The sequence below is a fragment of the Mauremys reevesii genome, linkage group 4 (genome assembly GCF_016161935.1).
Source record: "Mauremys reevesii isolate NIE-2019 linkage group 4, ASM1616193v1, whole genome shotgun sequence".
In the NCBI taxonomy this organism is placed as follows: Eukaryota; Metazoa; Chordata; order Testudines; family Geoemydidae; genus Mauremys; species Mauremys reevesii.
In genome coordinates, this window is record NC_052626.1 from 67,601,657 (window position 1) to 67,619,369 (window position 17,713).

General features: G+C 43.9%; 1 protein-coding gene and 1 long non-coding RNA gene across 3 annotated transcripts in view; both read left to right on the forward strand.

Moving 5' to 3' along the window:
- Window positions 1-6,431, forward strand: part of LOC120403724 — a 41,564-nt gene extending 35,133 nt beyond the window's left edge. Inside the window, exons 3-4 of the long non-coding RNA XR_005597694.1 lie at window positions 5,084-5,274; window positions 6,337-6,431. This is a non-coding gene — a long non-coding RNA (uncharacterized LOC120403724). The remainder of the gene's footprint in view (window positions 1-5,083; window positions 5,275-6,336) is intronic.
- Window positions 6,432-8,132: 1,701 nt separating this feature from the next.
- DCAF5 (DDB1 and CUL4 associated factor 5) overlaps window positions 8,133-17,713 on the forward strand; it is a 94,539-nt gene continuing 84,958 nt past the window's right edge. The window contains exon 1 of one of the 2 annotated variants that reach the window (XM_039535245.1): window positions 8,133-8,373. In XM_039535245.1, the coding sequence (XP_039391179.1) occupies window positions 8,160-8,373 (214 nt within the window). In that variant the 5' untranslated portion in view covers window positions 8,133-8,159. Of the gene's footprint in view, window positions 8,374-8,510; window positions 8,527-17,713 lie in introns of those variants that run through there. The other variant, XM_039535246.1, reaches the window with a different exon arrangement.

The window sequence follows — 17,713 nt, forward strand, 5'->3', positions numbered from 1 at the left end:
AACGTGACCCATTGCCACCATGATCTCCGCGCGGGATCCCGTGCTTTGTGAGAGGTCTGTGCCACTCTGACCCTTCATGTCCTCACCGCGCTGCCGGAGCCTCCTCGCCCGATTTCTCAGCAGCTGACTGTGGAAGAGGTGGACGATAAGGTGTGAGGAGTTGACAACGGCCATAAGTGCAGTGATGATTGCAGCGGGCTCCATGCTCGCAGTGCTGTGGCGTCCGTGCTGTCACTGACCAGAAAAGTGCGGTAACAGATTTCCCGCCGGCGCTTTCAGGGAGAGAGGGTGGGAGTGACGGTTGAATGACAACAGTTACCCAAAACCACCCTCGACACATTTTTCCCCCAGCAGGCATTGGGGGCTCTACCCAGCATTCCAATGGGAAGCGGGGACTGCGGGAACTGTGGGATAGCTGCCCAGAATGCACCACTTCCAATGTCGACGCTTGCCCCGTTAGTGTGGACTCACAAAGTCGAATTAGTGTCCTTAGTGTGGATACACAAATTCGAATTCATAAGGTCGAATCCACAAATTCGACCTAAGTTAAATCGAACTACTCTTGTAGTGTAGACATACCCAAAGAGGAAGCTAAGATGGAAGAACCTAGCACAGAATGTGTTATCATATTTTCAACATCTGCACAATCTACTGTGAGTGACATCTTGTTCTGGCATTTCAAATGGGTGGGGCTTCATATGCCAACAACTTGGGTTGTGGGCAGTGTATGGAATAATATGGAGAAGCTGTTCATAGGAGTTGCCAATTTTGGTTGGCTGTATTCTTGGAAATTTCATCACATGACATAATCTTTAATTAAAGATTAATCTTTAATTCCTGGATACTCCAGGCCAATCCTGGAGGGTTCACAACCCTAGCTGTTCAGCTGTCAGGATGGAAAGGAAGTGGTGGATCTTTTGTATGATGTGGAGGAGGAAGAAGTAAAAGGATTTTTCCATTGCCCAAACAGGTGGGGAGAAAGAGGTTCTGGGTCAGAATAAATTCAAAATTACTTAGGGGCATATAAATGTGCTGTGTGGTACTCAGACTGCTCTTGACATTGAAATAGGTGCAATTGCAATTATTAGAATGATCTCCTACTTTAAAATGTCTAAGTGTGATCTAGGGATCTAAAAGTTAAACTGGGTTTTTTTCCTGTCCATGAACCATTAGGAAAAAAATCCTTTAGCTGCTAAATTGAGCAAATTTGATATGCGATAATAGAGAAATAATAAACATGGCCAATGTTAGTCACATTGCTTAACGCATTTCTGGAAAGTGTTCTGATACTGCGGTAATGAAAAACCTGAATAAACTAGACTGGAATAAAACCTCACTATGCCATTTTTGCAGTCACTTTTCTGAATGGAGCTATGTTTAAAAGAAAGCTTTTTGTTTAAAAAGTTGTTCTGAGTTATTTTTATTGTTTTGCTTAGTTACATACAAGGTATAGAAATGATATATGTTCATCCAAATATTACAGAATTTATAATACAGTATAACAATACATTTTGTCAGTAAAACATTAATTATAAGAAAGAGAAGAGTAAGCAATTCAATCACAGTGGTCTAAAAAGTAAATCAGGGATTTGCTTCCCATTGTGCTAGGCAGTGGACATAGGTGTAACGGGTGAAATCCTGTCCCCATTGAAATCAATAGGAGCTATGCCTGTGATTTCAGTGGGGCCAGGATCATCCAATGAATCTAAATCCAGGTCTCCAAAAGTAAAAGGCTAGTAGTAAGCTAACCAACTATCCACCCTTCCCCACTTGAACTATAATTCTCTAGGCATTAAGGCCCCCAAACTCAGACATGTCAAGTGTCACTTATTGGGTGCGAGACTCACTCATTAGCATGCTATCTCACACAATCATATACATCTCTCGCTAATTTTTAGTAAATATATAAAGATTTAAAATATTTTTACTCAGGTGCCTGAAAGAGACAACAATACATCCAGGGCCTCAGGCACAGGGCTTAGAGCAGATGTCCCCAAAAGGTGAGGCGCGCCATCCTAGAGGGACGCAGAGGAATGTTCAGCGGGGGCACAGCAGGGGCCAGGCCAGCCTCCATGGGGGGCGGGGAGGGAGTGCCACCCAGCCCTGCTCCACTCCCAGCTCTGCTCTGGCTCCTCACCCAGCTGCAGCCCTGGCTCCCGGTCCCGCCTCCAGCCTCGGCCCTCAACTGCAGCCTGGCTGTGGCTCTGCACCCGGCCCCAACTGTGCACCCAGCCGTGATCCCAGCCTTGGCCCTCTTGCCCCTGTCCGCCCCCCTCCCCAGGAGCCATGGCCCCAATTCCGAGGGGAGGGGCATGGACAGGGGCAATGGGGGGGCAGATAAGGAAGGCATGACCCTGAAAAGTTTGGGGACCACTGGCTTAGAGCTCGGAAAGCCGCTTTCCAAGCTTGGGTACTGTGGTAACCATGGAGATTACAGACCCACAGTTCTATACCTGCGGGAGAGAAGAGAGGAGGATATGCAGGTTTTTCGTGTGTGTGTATGAATACTTGATGGTCAAAAAAATATGAGTTTGCCCAAAAAACGAGCAGGAGTTGATTGAAAGTTTGCAGTACTGCAAAATACAGTTCAGAAATTAAACCACACTGGACAAATTCATGGCCTGTCATCATCCCAGTGGCAAGTAAGACTTCTTTTTTTAAAATGTGGTCTTTTCAAGTTCCCATTACTGTCCAGGGTTGCCAGGCTTGTCTTAGTTTTACCCCCCTCAAATACAGGAGAAGAGAAAGTGTTCAGTCTTGTTCAAAAGAATAAGACACCATTCAGACCTAACCTTGGGCTATACGGGACATTGTCCTCTATTATCCAAGTGAAGTTGGCAAATCCTGAGCTATGATTCAAGTTTGAGCCACCAAAAGAAGTTATAAAAACAGCAAAGGCAGCCACATGACAATATAACAAAGCACATGAATAAAATGTGAAATCAAATTAGATATTAAAAGAAATGTGGAATCTGAATCCTTTATCTATGGTTTGTTAGCTTCAAATTAATAAAATTAAATTTAATTACTTTATTTTTACATACATTTAATGTATTGTTTGTGTTTCATTTTAGTTATTTTATTTTAATTTATTTTGCATGTATTTATTTTGGAATCTGATTATTTTAGTTTGCTGTAAATATAATGTTAGCAACAATATACAAATCAAATAATATTTGTACGGTAAAGTATTTTTCAAATGGATGATCACTATGACAAGGTGATATGCAAAATAAACATTGTTGTATTGATAAAACAGTTTTCTTTTTTGTTAGGTTTATATAAAAAGAGTTTATTATTGAATATCTCTCTTTTTCTGTCCACTGATGGTGTGCCTAAACCAGGGATTATTAACTCTGGTCCCCAGGGATCACCACCCATACAGGTTTTTGTTCCAACCAGCAAATAATTGTTTTTATTAAAATCCACTGGTTTGCATTGCATATAGAATTTTCACGTGCCCTAGACTTTAGCATGAATTAGGACACTTAAGCATTTCATATGCAATATTAAGCAGCGTACATTTTAAAAGAAACTAATAAGTGCTGCTGGGATTAAAAACCTGGACTATTGGATGTCGCCAAGGACCAAAGGTAAGAGTCCCTGTCTTAAGCAATCACTTAACACACCACCTGGAAACTCTCACTCTTTGACCTTGAATCTCACTCTTGGGCCTGGTCTACACTGGGGGGGGGGAGGAGGAGGGGGATGTCGATGTGAGATATGCAACTTCAGCTACGGGAATAGGAAGTAGATGTATCTTATTTCGACTTACCTCCTGTCCTCACAGCATGGGATTGATGGCCGTGGCTCCCACATCGACTCCGCTTTCGATGCTTGCTCTGGTGGAGTTCCAGAGTCGACGGGAGCGCGTTTGGGGATCGATATATCGCGTCTACAAGATGCGATATATCGATCCCTGATAGATCAATCGCTACCTGCTGATCCAGCGGGTAGTCTGGACGTACCCTTTGAGGCTGTAAATCTCATTCTTAAGGACAGTCAACCCTTGGCATCTCTGCAAACTTGGACCTATTTAAGCCACTGAGAGTTGTGCCATTGACCACTGGCCGCCGGAGCAGGCCCAAAATACACAAAAAGAATCTTCCCCGCAGAAAACATTACATTCTATCTTCATTATGTTAGCTGCCACTAATTCCCTAGTGTAGGGATTTGATGAATTTACATAAACTATTTCCCCATGCCAATTTTTCCCCTACAGTTACTCATACCTTCGTCAACTGTTTGAAATGGGCCATCCTGATTATCACTACAAAAGTTTTTTTTTCTCTTGCTGATAATAGCCCACCTTAATTGATTAGTCTCATTAGAGTTGGTATGGCAACACCCATTTTTTCATGTTCTCTGTGTATATATATCTTCCTATTGTATTTTCCACTGCATGCATCCGATGAAGTGGGTTTTAGCCCACGAAAGCTTATGCCCAAATAAATATGTTAGTTTCTAAGGTGCCACAAGTACTCCTTGTTCTTTTTACACAATATTTCAAGTCTTCAGTTCTCAAAAAGATTGGTTTGTCTGTTATGGTGAGGGAGAATAGAAAGGAAAAGCCCCAAACCAAAACACTGTCTCTTCAAATGCTTAAAATGTTAACCTAATAAAATTCAGTGGGCCTGATTCAAGAAGTTTCCCCTCCTCCCCAACCCCATGCCATAGAACTCCCATTAAAGTCAACAGATGCTCCATTCTTAGGGGGCTTGCACAATTAAGCCCTGTAATATATTTGTATTGATCAGACTGATGTACTCAGGAGTAAATACAGCAGAATAGTCTTCTTAAAAAAACAAAATGTGCCCAGCTCCTACTCAGCGGCATAAGTAATGATAATTGATTTAGGGATTATAATTCTATCTGTAAAATAATTCAGAAAGAGCAAACAGGGTGAAAAAAACATTCATTAACATTTTTACCAGCATTTTTATCAAATAGATAATGCATTTAGACTTTGTGAAAAATGACCTTTAGTCACACTTATGTGCAACTCTGCCATCATTTTTCTTTCAAAGACAATAGAAACCCACACGTTCTTATGATGTAATGTTTTCCCTCTCTTCACTCACAGATCTGATTGTTTTCTCCAAATCAAAACTTCCATTAAGTAGTACGAAAAAGTTCTGGAACTTTTGGTTTTGAAGATAGCCTTTATACACGTTATCTGTACAGAGGACAAAGATTTTTCTCAGGACTGGTCCCAGACTGTGGAACAAACTAAGAACTACCATAAACCTCACCACCTTCCTCTCCAAATGCAAGGTACATGTACATATTTATTTAAAAAAACTAAAAAGCTAGCAATACTTTACTCTTACCACATAATTTCCCCTTTAGGAAGAGGATGAGACAGAAAATGAACCATACGTGCAGAAGTTAATCATGTTGTTTAACATCAGATGCTAATGATGATGGCAGTATAAAAAACAACATGGAATACAATAGAATAGAATGTAAACTGATGAGGACAGTTTTGAATCTACAGACAGACTGAAATAATGTCACTAAGGTCTTGCCTACTCAGGGAATTTTAGCCATCAGTGACCAGCCATCAGTTCAACTGTAAAAGGTGCCTCTAGTGTACACTGGCAAAACTGCAATAAACCATCATTTTCACCAGTGCAGTTTACCCATGTCTGTGAAACTAGGGTTATTTTCACTCATGCAAATCATGACTTTTAGCAGGTTTGTCTGTCTACACTAGGAATTTGCACGAGTACAGTGCACTAATGGCTGGCCACTCATGGCTGCAAACAGGGCAAATCCTTGGCATAGACAAGGCCTAAGAAATGTCAGGTGTTAAATATGAAACCCGATATATTGTCTCAATATTAATATTGTTAAGGTGAGCATTGTAGCAGTAACATCCAACTAACGCACTGTGGTTGGATGTTCTTGTCAAATTACTATTATGCATTTATTATCTTTTGGGTTTAAACAGTGTATTTGGAGACATTTTCACATACTGACATTTCATTCATTTGAAAGAATGCTGTCTGAAACAAAAGCTGCACACTTTAAATAGCCAAATCTCAGATTTTTATTTTTAATATAATTGAAAGGTTTGCTACCTAAAATAGCGTTTATAGAGTTGTTGGCTAAAAAGTGTGATTTATTGGATTTTATGGTCTTTCTATAAATCTTAGCCAAGAAGAATCCCAAAGATTTTACTGACTTTATAGAACAAAATCATTTCATCTTCTACAGCAAAGCAGTCACCTCTGAGGTGGAACATGGCAGCTATTTAAGAGTACACAATAATGCTACACAACAGTTTTGGTCATGAAGTAAAGAAAAACAAAACTTTTATCTTGTCTACACTAGGTTTTGGGGGACTCACAATTCCCAACATGGGCATCTTTACAAAGATAAGACTGGGTCAGGGATGTTTCCCACCCTCTGAGCCTTGCCTAAACTACAACGTCCACAGGTACTACTACTATGAGTTAACCTGTACCTATTAGGAATTTTGCATCTAAAAATCCTAAGGCTACTTACAATGTATAAAATTGAGTGTATGTGTGTCTTTGCAAAATGGGGGCCATAGAGAATGTCTATATTGTACTTTAATTGCTTTTAGAATGATTTTCCTTTTGTCTTACAATGGTAATCTGGTGTTAAAATTTAAGAATATGGCTCTGTAGAACAGAAAATAAAAATAGTTTTCTCCCCCTGCACACACACATACTGCAGCATAGCAAGGTGATACACCAGATTTGGGAAAGAAATCCTGCCGAATTTCACATCTCATGAGGATAGATCCACAGCAATCAACTAGATTAGAAATGGGAAACCTTGCAGAAATTCATCAGTTTTCAGGGCAGACAAGAGGAGGAAAAGGGGCACACCCCCCCCAAATCACCATTCATGGATAAAAGAAAGTCCTGTAGAATTTCACCATTTTGAGAGGTGGGGGAAGGGTGCATGTGGAAATCCTGCAGAAATTCACCAGCATTTTCCAGTACAAATTTCACAGGTGCTGTCAATCCCCTCCCTCCCCCCCCCCCCCAAAAAAAACATTTTCTTCCCAGTTACTGGGTTACATGTCCCAGCATTTGCATCTCAAGTTCTTAGCAAGTATCAGAATAGGCTGGAACCCACTTTAGAAAAACCCCATTCCTTATACTCAAATCCCATAGTTTCAAGATTTTTTGAGATTTAAAAGAAAGTGGGCACTTCCCCCCCCCCCCCTTTTCTTCAAGATGAACTTCTATGAAAGCATCCCCATTAATGGTAATGATGTCTGTCTCAAGGCGTTATTTTGCAGCTTTGCTGGAGAAACATTCTTTTCCCTCCAGGCTCATTTTGGAGTAACCCCAATGCTTTTTTTTTTAGGGCCATCCAAGCCCTGAAGAAGCTGTGTTGACACCCAGGAAATTGCCATGGTGTTATCTTCCCCACCCCCAAAATTAGCTGTATTTCGGCAATTTCCCACTACTAGGAACTGCATGGAGAAGAAAGCCCCTACTAGTCACTGCAAAGGGGAACGAATTCCAGGGACCTTTAAATCAACTGGGTTTATTACATACGTTCGACTTCAGCAAATGTAGTGTTTTCTGAGGATCAGCAACCACGCTTCATGTGAGAAGCAACAGATAACAACGTCAGGCATAGCGCTGCTGTCCCCTTTTACATCCCTCTCACACACTCCTGACCTCCCCATCCAAAAGACCTAGTAGTGCCTTCACACGGCAACCCCCCTTCAAATGGGAAACGATACGACACCTTGATCCGACCGTAAAGGGAGAAGAAAGTACTTCCGCAGCGATTTTCTGGAGGGCGGGGGGGGGGAAGGGTGTTTGAAATAAGTTCTGGAGCAAAAACAAGATGCCTTCCTAAGTAAGTCTGCGAGGTATTATACACCAGCGTTAGCCATTAAACATCCAAATGCGTTGCCACCACCACCAACATTCAAACAAACCCAGGCAGCAGAAGAATTGCATTAAGGACAAGGCTGCAGCTGTGCATCAGCTGCTGGGGGGAGGAGGGGGAGGAGTTTAAGGGGGATCAGGAAGCAACGGAGTGTCTAACACCTCTCTCTGCTATGGCTGGCTAAAGAAAAATCATCATAACCATAACAAGGGGGGGAGGGGAGAAGGCAGAGAGTGAGGGGGGCGGTGGGGAGCAGCAGCAGCAGAGGCAGCAGCATGAAGAGGAGACCTGGGCCGGGGGGCAGCATGAGGTCGGTGGTGGGCTTCTTGTCCCAGCGGGGCTTGCAGGGGGACCCCCTGCTCACCCAGGACTTTCAGAGGAGACGCCTGCGGGGCTGCAGAAACCTCTACAAGAAGGACCTACTGGGCCACTTCGGCTGTGTCAATGCCATTGAATTCTCCAACAATGGAGGCCAGTGGCTGGTCTCAGGTAAAGCAAAGATCCTTCCTCCCCCCCAGCATCTCGCCTCCACCCCCCACCCCGCTCACCCAGGGAAGGGGGGAGGGATTGTGGTGGCGTTTCCATTCCCCCCCCCCCCCCGGGACTAGTGTTCCCCAAGGAGGGATCTAAAATGGTTGACAGGTTCGCATCCCATTTTTTTTTGTATTCTGGGGGGGGGGGCGTGACTCCCCAACAAAGTTTGCAGGAAAGTGTTTGGCACGGGGGGGGGGGCGGTGCAGGGGGTTTATTGCGCGGCGAAGGCGTTGGGAGCCAGCTGGGCTGAAATTGGCAGAGCCCGGTGACATGTCCCAGTGAACAGCCGGGGCCGGGGCGAGCCGGGAGGCGCTGTGGAGCGGGTCACGGGCTGGGGAGGGCGGGGGGCTACTGGGGGCCATGTACACGCTGTGTGCGCTGGGGTGGGGGGCTGTGGTGCGGGACCTTGCTCGGGCGGGCGGGTGCGGGAGGCTCGGGTCGCTCCTGGGCCGCGCTGAGGGGGATGGAGCCGCTGGGTGGATCTCCCCGCGGGCGGGTGGTGGTGCCCGTACCGGGCTGGGGCGCAGGCGCTGTCAGGTAGCCGGGGGCGCTGGCTTGACGTTACCCGCTACCCTGGGGAGGGGGGAGAGCGGCCGCGGGGCGCCGGGCCGGGTCCCCCCGGGGCTGCCGCAGGTGCCTTTTCCCCTGCGGTGCTTCACGCCTCGCTCCCCTTCCGCGCGGAGGGGCAGGGAGCAAACTCCAGGCCGGGGCTTTGCTGGGAGCTGCAGGCCTCGCTCTCCTGGGCTCCTCATAGCGACAGGCCGGGGAATCGATGGCCTATTCCGCCCAGGGGAGGGGAGGCCGGAGCAGGCTCGCCCAGATCCTCCCTGTTGGGGCTAGGGGTTGCAGTTCCCTCTACCTAGCCCGAGACTCCCAACCCGGGGGAGGGTCACAGCACCCCTTGGGGAGGAGATCCAGCGCCAGTCCGATGTAAGGAAAGGGCTGCCTGCAGTTCCCCCCTCCCCCGAGCCAGGGGCCCCCGACTAAGGGTGGATGGGAAGGGATCACTGAACGCCAAGACTCTCCAGACTGGAGTGTGTCACAGACCCCCACCTAAACCTGTCTCCCTGTGTGTGGGAGGAGGATCCCAGCTCCTTCCCCACCCCCCAAGCTTCCCAAAATGGGGTTATGAGAGACAGGAGAGGAGTGTCACTTCCCCTTACTGACAGTCATGGTTTTCCAAACGTGTGTGTGTGTGTGTGTGTTGCAAAAGGTCCTCCACCCCATAGGGTTGGAAAAGGGGATTATACCTCTTCTCCAAAATGGGGTAAAGAGAGAAACTGACTTTTCCTGCCTCTCTGGCCTTCTGCTAGCAATAATCACATATACTAATGCACATCGTTGGGATTTGTGTGTCTTGCAGCCTTTGCTTTAAGAATGGATTCTCATTTGTAAGAGTCAACATACTCCAAACAGGAGAAATGTTCAGGGTTTTGCCTGGGGACTATCTGATATGCTGTGAACAGTAATTGGAGACACAGAGGGGGGGAAAGGGGGCATAATGGGTGCTTTTTGCCTAGCCATAGTATATGGTAGCAACACTTGTGCTTGAAAAACCCATTTGACTGGGCTGACTAAGAATCTTTCCCAGGCAAATGCCATCAGCTGCTGTGGAAACTAATTGAAAAATTCTGTTCATAATGTAAAAAGCGACAAAGAGTCCTGTGGCATCTTATAGACTAACAGACGTATTGAAGCATAAGCTTTTGTGGGTGAATACCCACTTCATCAGACACATGTAGAAGTGGGTATTCACCCACAAAAGCTTATGCTCCTGTAATACGTCTGTCAGTCTATAAGGTGCCACAGGACTCTTTGTTGCTTTTTACAGATCCAGACTAACATGGCTACCTCTCTGATTCTATTCATAATGGTTAGAAAAGAAAACCTAAATATGAACAATGAGCCTTCCTTGTCTACACAAGGAAATTTAGGAGCATAACTATACCGCTATAATACCATGGTAACTCCTCATGTGGACATTTTCCCTGGAGTAAGGGTGTCCATGTGGCCAGTTATAGCGATATAGTTTTGCTTGTAAATGTCTCTGTGTAGACAAGTCCTAAATCCACCAACAGCTCAAGTGCCTTTGCTGCTGCTCTTAGCTTTCCTAATCTGTGGCAGAGACACAAATGACCAGAGTGTTTTGCTGCTATTACCAAGCCTGTAGGTAGCAAGAGAAACTGACACGAATCATGTTAGTTTCACATTGCTGCTGCTTGGAAAAGCCTTAAGATATTGATTCCCACACTTTTTACTAAGGCAACCCACTAACTGCATTTTTTTTTTTAAACTCACTGTTACATATATGTACCCTTCACCCTGTTGTCATAACCCTAATCATGGTCTGGTGAGGAGGAGAAGCTCAGAGGGGTGGGATGCACTGGAGGGTGAGCCTGCCCCGCGTTCACCCCAAAGCAGTGGCTCCTGCCCTGTGAGGCTGGCCTGGCTCCTCACTGTAGTTATTGTGATCTGGCGCACGGACTCTCAACACTAATCATTCAGGCTTTGTCTACACTAGCACTTTTGTTGGTCACGGTATGAAGAAAACATCCCCCTTGATCGACATAAGTTTCATTGACAAAAGTGCTGCTGCTATGTTGGCTGGAGAGCATTTCCTGCCAACATAGCTACTGCCGCTCTTTGGTTTAATTATGCCAGTGGGAGAGCTCTCTCCCACTGTCATAGAGTGGCTACACAAGAGATCTTGTAGCGGTGCAACTGTGCCACTATAGTGTAGACGTAGCCTTAGATTTCGCCATCTGCCCCTCTGTCAGGGGTGCCTGGGCCAAATTTGAGTGAATGGCATTACAATGCTCGGAGCTGGGCCCAGCACTGTGGGACGGGAACCACTGCTGGCAGGCTAACTCTCCAACGCACCTCCCTTCCACACTGCACCAGGAAAAGTGTATGTTTGCCTAGGCCAGGGCCTAGTGCAGGGATCGGCAACCTTTGGCATGCGGCTCGCCGGGGTAAGCACCCTGGCGGGCCGGGCCAGTTTGTTTACGTGACGCGTCTGCAGGTTTGGCCGATCGCAGCTCTCACTGGCCGCGGTTTGCTGCTCCAGGCCAATGGGGGCTGTGGGAAGTGGTGCGGGCTGCTTTCTCTGTAGCTCATCAGATATTATTTGGTAGATATATTATTGGACAAATAAATGTGAAAGTTTGCAAGCTTATTCAACAATTTCCCCCCCCTGCTTTTCCACCATTCTTGAGAGCAAGTTGCATTTTAAAAATTGAGATTGATTGACTATATGTAAGAGTTAAGTGTAGCACACAGTAAATTATACTCAACTATTTGATTCCTTTAAATTACAGGGGTGAGGTTTCTGGAGGGTGTGGCTTTAAAGAGGTGAGGTGGTAGAGGAATCCTAATGAACTTTTATTCTTGGGCTAGTAGGTGTTACATAATGTGTTTTCAAGCCTTGCTTTTGGGTATGTTTTCTTGTTTGTGCATTTGCCCATCTCCCCCCATGTGTCCATGTTATCTTTGATAAACACAAGTATGTGTTTATCAGTGCCTCATAGTTTCTTCTGGTTTAAACTGCATCATCAAGAGAATTTCTGGAGGATATTATGGTCCTAGGTTTCCTTAATATTTGTTTGCATTTTCCTGCTCTTTTTTCCCTCTCTGCTGCTCTTCCCTTCACCAAATAATATTTAAGTGGCCTACCTATGATCGTAAGTTTTAATTGGAAGCTTGTAGGGATAAGAGAGAGTGTTTGGTAATGCACCTCTCATTCTGTTGCCAGGCAAGTCCAAAGGAGTGTGGATCAGAAGCAGGGTAATGAGATGACCTTAGCAACAGTAGTGAAGTATTACCATGTTACTAAGTACATTTAAAAAGGGCCAAATTCAGTCCTGGCATAAGTGCGTGCAATTCCCTTGCAAATATGGGGACACTCTGCTCTAAATGGTTGGATCAATAGGTTTTGGCAATTGGGATTGGGGGTGTCACCTCCCTGGGATACTGGTTCCTCAATGATTGGTCCTGGTGTGTACCAGAAGTAGAGAGGATCAGGGAGCTCACTTAGGCTTTGTATACATTAGAGGAACTCTGTGCGAAGAGCTGCTTAGTCCTTCCTAGCATGCTTTTATAATACTTCTGTGTCCATACGTAAGTGATCCAGGTGGTTTACAATGCCTGGCAAATGTTGAGAGTAGATTTGCTTTCAGCAAGGCTAAATACTGGGTCAGTCTGGATCATTTTAGGGCTAGTGTGGACAGTACTGAAAGATTTTAGATGGCCTTCCTGCTACTGTCGCATAGTGGCTTTTCATCGCCCAGAATCCATAATGCTGAGACCTGTTGGATAGGTACCTACTCAGAAGGCATCAGCTGAAGCAGTTCAGGGGAGCACTAATGTATGTGGGGCAAAACTGCAATGGTTCAGTATGGCTAACGTGAAGGCAGTGAATGGTTTCTGCTTAAACATATGGTCCTGCAATTCTGCTAGGAAATGGTTAAGTTACCTAGTGTAGATGCTACTTAGTATAACACCTTTGAGTAGAGCACAGGAATGCTACCTATCCCTCTCCCCAGTGCTAGAGTCACTGCAGCCTTAGAGTAAGGAGAACATACCGACTGATGTGGGGGTTCTGTTTTATACTGTGGATATAGAGGAATTGGGATTGTAGAAAGGGTGGCCACTTCCCAGATTGTCCTGGAGGTGGATTTTTCTTTGGCATATTTCTCTACATGGCTGAAGGCTTCGTATGGGGGGCTGAAGCAAGAAGCCAGAGTTTGACCCATAATGAATAAAGGCCCTTGTCAAGTACTTTAGTCTTCAATGAGGACAAGTTTAAAGCCTTTAAAATGTGATTCTATCTGAAAAATGACTAAAAATGGCATTGTGGGGTTTCATGCTCAATTTGCAATTTTCAAACTGTCAATCTTGCAAACATAATCCAGGATCTGTGAGTTAAACTGAGTTCTTCCCATTTTGCACTTCATTACTATTAATAAAAGTTCATCAGTCCAAATTAGGTCTCTGACACCTGTTCAATGCCTCTGTCTACAGTGGCACAGGTATAACTGATTGGGATTTTAGTAAACAGTTTTGTTACACTGGATTTCCCTTACTTCTTGTGGATCTTAGCTGTACTGGTTCAGCAAGTGCTGATATGACCAAAATGCTGGTACTAATTTAAACTAAATAGATGGGATATCCGAGTACACTCAAGGAGAGAAGTTCTCTTGAGAAGGAATGTGCTATCTTGATATAGTTACTTCTATGAGTAAAACTATACTTTGGGCCAAGAGCCATCTGATTTGTAGGAGTAAAGAAAGTGGATGCAACATTTTAGAGGAGGGGTCATTATGTACCTTTATATGACTCCTCTTCTCATCCCAAAGCATCTTTACACGTGCAGTACAAGTGTCGCCATTCGTTCCTGTCCATGGCTTGTTCCCCCATTAAGTCCAGCCTGATAATGTCCCTGCATGCGATGTCCCACCATCTAGTTGGTGGTTAGCCTCTAGGTCAAACTGACCTCTGTTGTGTTTGCATTATTTTCTTTGGCATCCTGTCATCTGTTTGTCTTCTACACTCTTCCCTACCATTGTAATATTTTCTATTGCAGCCAATCCAGCACCATGATTTCTCATCTGCTCTCCACCTAACTTCATTTATCTTAAAATCATTCCACTTTACACCTGCCATCTTCTGAAGAATTCTCATCTCTCCTGTCTCCAGCCTTCTGATAATAGTTTCATTTAATGCAGCTGCTTCTGGACCATAGAGTAATGCTGGTAGTATGCATGTTTGGTGAATTATCACTTTGGTACCAAACATACTGTTTTTATCAGTTCATGGTTTCATCAACTTCTGTGCAGCACTTGTAGCTAAAGTGCATCTCCATTTAACCTCTTCCTTGATGGAACCATCAGCACTCATCAAGCTTCCTGGGTACACGTGTGATTTTTACTTGTTCTTCAACTTCACTGCAGCTGCATTTCAATGCTTTATGTATTGTCCCTTTTCCAAAATTAAAACCCCTTCATCTTCTTGGCATTTATTGTAATTCCAAATTGACTACACCGATTTTCCAAAGTAGCAAAGAGTATACTCACTAATTCAAACATCTTTGCCAGTTGTATGATGTCATCGGAATAAGTAAATAGCTTAACTCTAGATTAGAGTGCCATGCCCTCCAACTTGTTTACCATTCCTGACATCCCATTTAAGAACATGATGAAGAGCGATGGGGATTCCATGCCTCACACTAAATTTTGACTTGAACCAGTTGCTTAATTTTCCACCAATTTTTACGGCACAGCAGGAGCCTCAGTACATAATTTTCTTTTACAATTGCAGTTATCCTATCTGGAAATCCATTTGATTTTACTACTTTTCTTAATGCTTTCCTCCAAACCAAATCAAATGCCTTCTTCAAGTTGATGAAAACAGCAAACATCTTTAATCCCCATTCTCTTCCCCCCCTCCCCCCCCCGTTTGTCAACTCTGAGTGTGAATATCTTGATCAGTGTAACTTTGGCCTGGTTTGAAGTCTCATTGTTCTGTGCCTACTAGTTTCTCTAAAACTAGACTTGTTCTGTTGAAAATTACTTTCATTATTATTTCCCCCTGATTAAAGGCAATAATTGTACCAATCCTGAAGAAAGGATATCCTGCCGATGCAAGTAATATAGAGGTCTAAGCTTATTATCAGTACTGGGAAAAATCATAATGCAAGGAATTGTCAACAGATTATGACGCAATGGATTTTATTAAAAAATAAAACTTCAGAACCATTCATTTTCTGTCTGAGAAGCAGCATAGCAAATATCAACTCAGAAGGAATTTTCATCAAAAAAATTTTCATGGGTCATTCAAATCTTGTCTCTAATGCTACCATGACACTGTAAAGCACTGCCAGTGATACACCTACTAGTTATTCTAACCACCATTCTAGATGGGATGGGGTCAGTAATACACAAACTTCACACTTTAGCTTCCTCTATGCTGCCCCTACATCCATCCAGCTGTGCCACCATAGGTTCTTTTGGACTTTAAACTTTGGTAGTGGTAGTCCAAAAGGATTGGGACTCTTGGACTTTCTTGTAGTGAGCCATGAGAGCTTTGCCTTCACAGAGGAGCTACAAGCTGTACTTCTCAGGCAGCTTTTCCTGCAAATCTAAAATCCCTTTGCCTTCTTCCACCATGTCCTAGAGAAAGGATGGTCCAGCGGGTCGGGTGCTAGCCTATGATTCAGAGACCTGGATTCAGTGCCCGGGTCTGCCAAAGACTTTGTATGACCTGTGGACAAATTTCTTAGGCCTTGTCTATACTAGAAAGGGTTTCTGGGTATAGCTTTGCTAATAAACGCTCCTAGTGGAGATACAACTTGTACTGCCGAAAGAGTTCTCTTGCTGGTATAGCTTGTAACAGTTTCCTGAATGAAATAAGCTCTACAGCAAAATGACTTTTTTGGCAGTATAGCTGCCTCTACACTAGGGTTTTTGCAGGCGGAGAGATGCTGGTTAGGCGTGCCGATTTTTGTTATTACTCTTCCCTGCTAGTTGGCATAACTGTTCCAGCAAAATTTTTCATTGTAGACTAGGCCTTAGTCTTTCAGTGCTTCAGTCCCCATCTATAAAATAGAGAATTGCTATTATCTCCATCTTACAGGGTTGATATGAGGATAAGTATATATTACAGATAATGAGATGCTCAAATGGTGCCATAATGGAGTAGCCATATATATACCTAAGATATTAGCAATAAGATGCATGGAGTGGGCAGGAAATAGGGAGGAGTTGCACTTTTTTCCTGAGAAGTGGAGCTTGTAGTTGGCCAAATGGAGACCATACCTCCATGATCATGGCTCTCCAGACTGGCACGTCAGTCTGAACCCTACTAGGTAATCCCTACTCTCTGTACCAGACTTTAGCTAGTCTGCAGGTGGCTGTGGATGGGGTGGATGCCCAGAAAGGCTATTCAGAGGTTTGCAGGGGAGTGTTGCATATATCTCGGAGGTATAAAGGGGAGTTGCAGGGAACAGGAGCCCATTAAAGAGAAGGGGATGCATAGAGGCGACAGGGAGAGGGAATCTATGTTGCACTCTCAGTACTTGAAAGTGTTAAATTGTAACATGTATAAGACTTTCCCACTGCATATCCCATCCAAATTGTAATTCCTCCTCTTCTGAACACATGCACTAAATGTACAAAGTTCTGCATCAGGGAAACCCTGCTGTGCAATGCTTATGCTTGCTTGGGTAACCTTCGTAACTTCTGTCAGAGCAGGACTGAATGGCTGTTGGAAGTCAAAGGGAATTTATTTTACAGATGAGCATTCTGAGTGTCCCTGGATATTGTGTCGTTCAGGTGGTAAAATGTGCACTGAGGTTGATGGGGGTGTAAATGTTGCCTTACTTGGTGACTTCCTTAACTCTTCAAGATTGCATTGACAGGAAATGCACTTTTTACAGAATTAACAGAGTTTGTGGGAATCCTAGTTGATGGTAGTCACATTTGAGAACTAGGAGCATTAGGGTAATGTAGGCATGTGGTGATGGTTTTACAGTCTTATGCTATTCCCACAATAGAATATTAAATTATATTTTGACTCTATATAAAAAGCCCTCTTACAATGTACATCTCAAGACATATCTGATAGAAGTACAGTAATGTTGCTGATCACCTCCCCTACATATTGAAGGCTTGAGCCTAAACTGCTGGTGTTGCTGGCTGGTGACAACTAAAAGACATGATTGTCACAAGCAGGTTGATACTTTGACAATAACTCTGATCTCTGAAAAGTAACCAATTAAAAGTGTCAGTGTCTGCCAGGTTTCTTCAGCTTAAAGACTTAATTTAATGTATTTCAATGACTGCCTCTTGCATTTATCTGAAACCTTCACTTATTAATTACTCACTCATCTAAAACAGCTGGAGTGTACATGTGAACTTCCTGTGCCACATTTCCAGCCAGCAAGAAAGCCAAGCTCACATCAGTTTCCAATAAACTGAAGTTCATTTATAATTAATCTGGACATGTCACTTATTTGGCATCTCTATTCCTAGTGATTATCAAACATATTACAAGTCTATCATATATCATCAGCTTGCACTGTGCAGTACAAAAGTAGAAGAAGGGATGGTCCCTGTCCCAAAGAATTTATTGTATAAGAAGTGTTTGAGTACTGCTGTGCTGTTTAACAGATTTTAGAAGGATTGCCTCAAAACACTTGACTTAGCTGAGAAACTGGTTACTTAAGGCACATTCAATATAACTCAATTCCATGAAAAAATTCCCTTCTCTGTTACTAAAAAAGTTTTAACAAATCTTATTA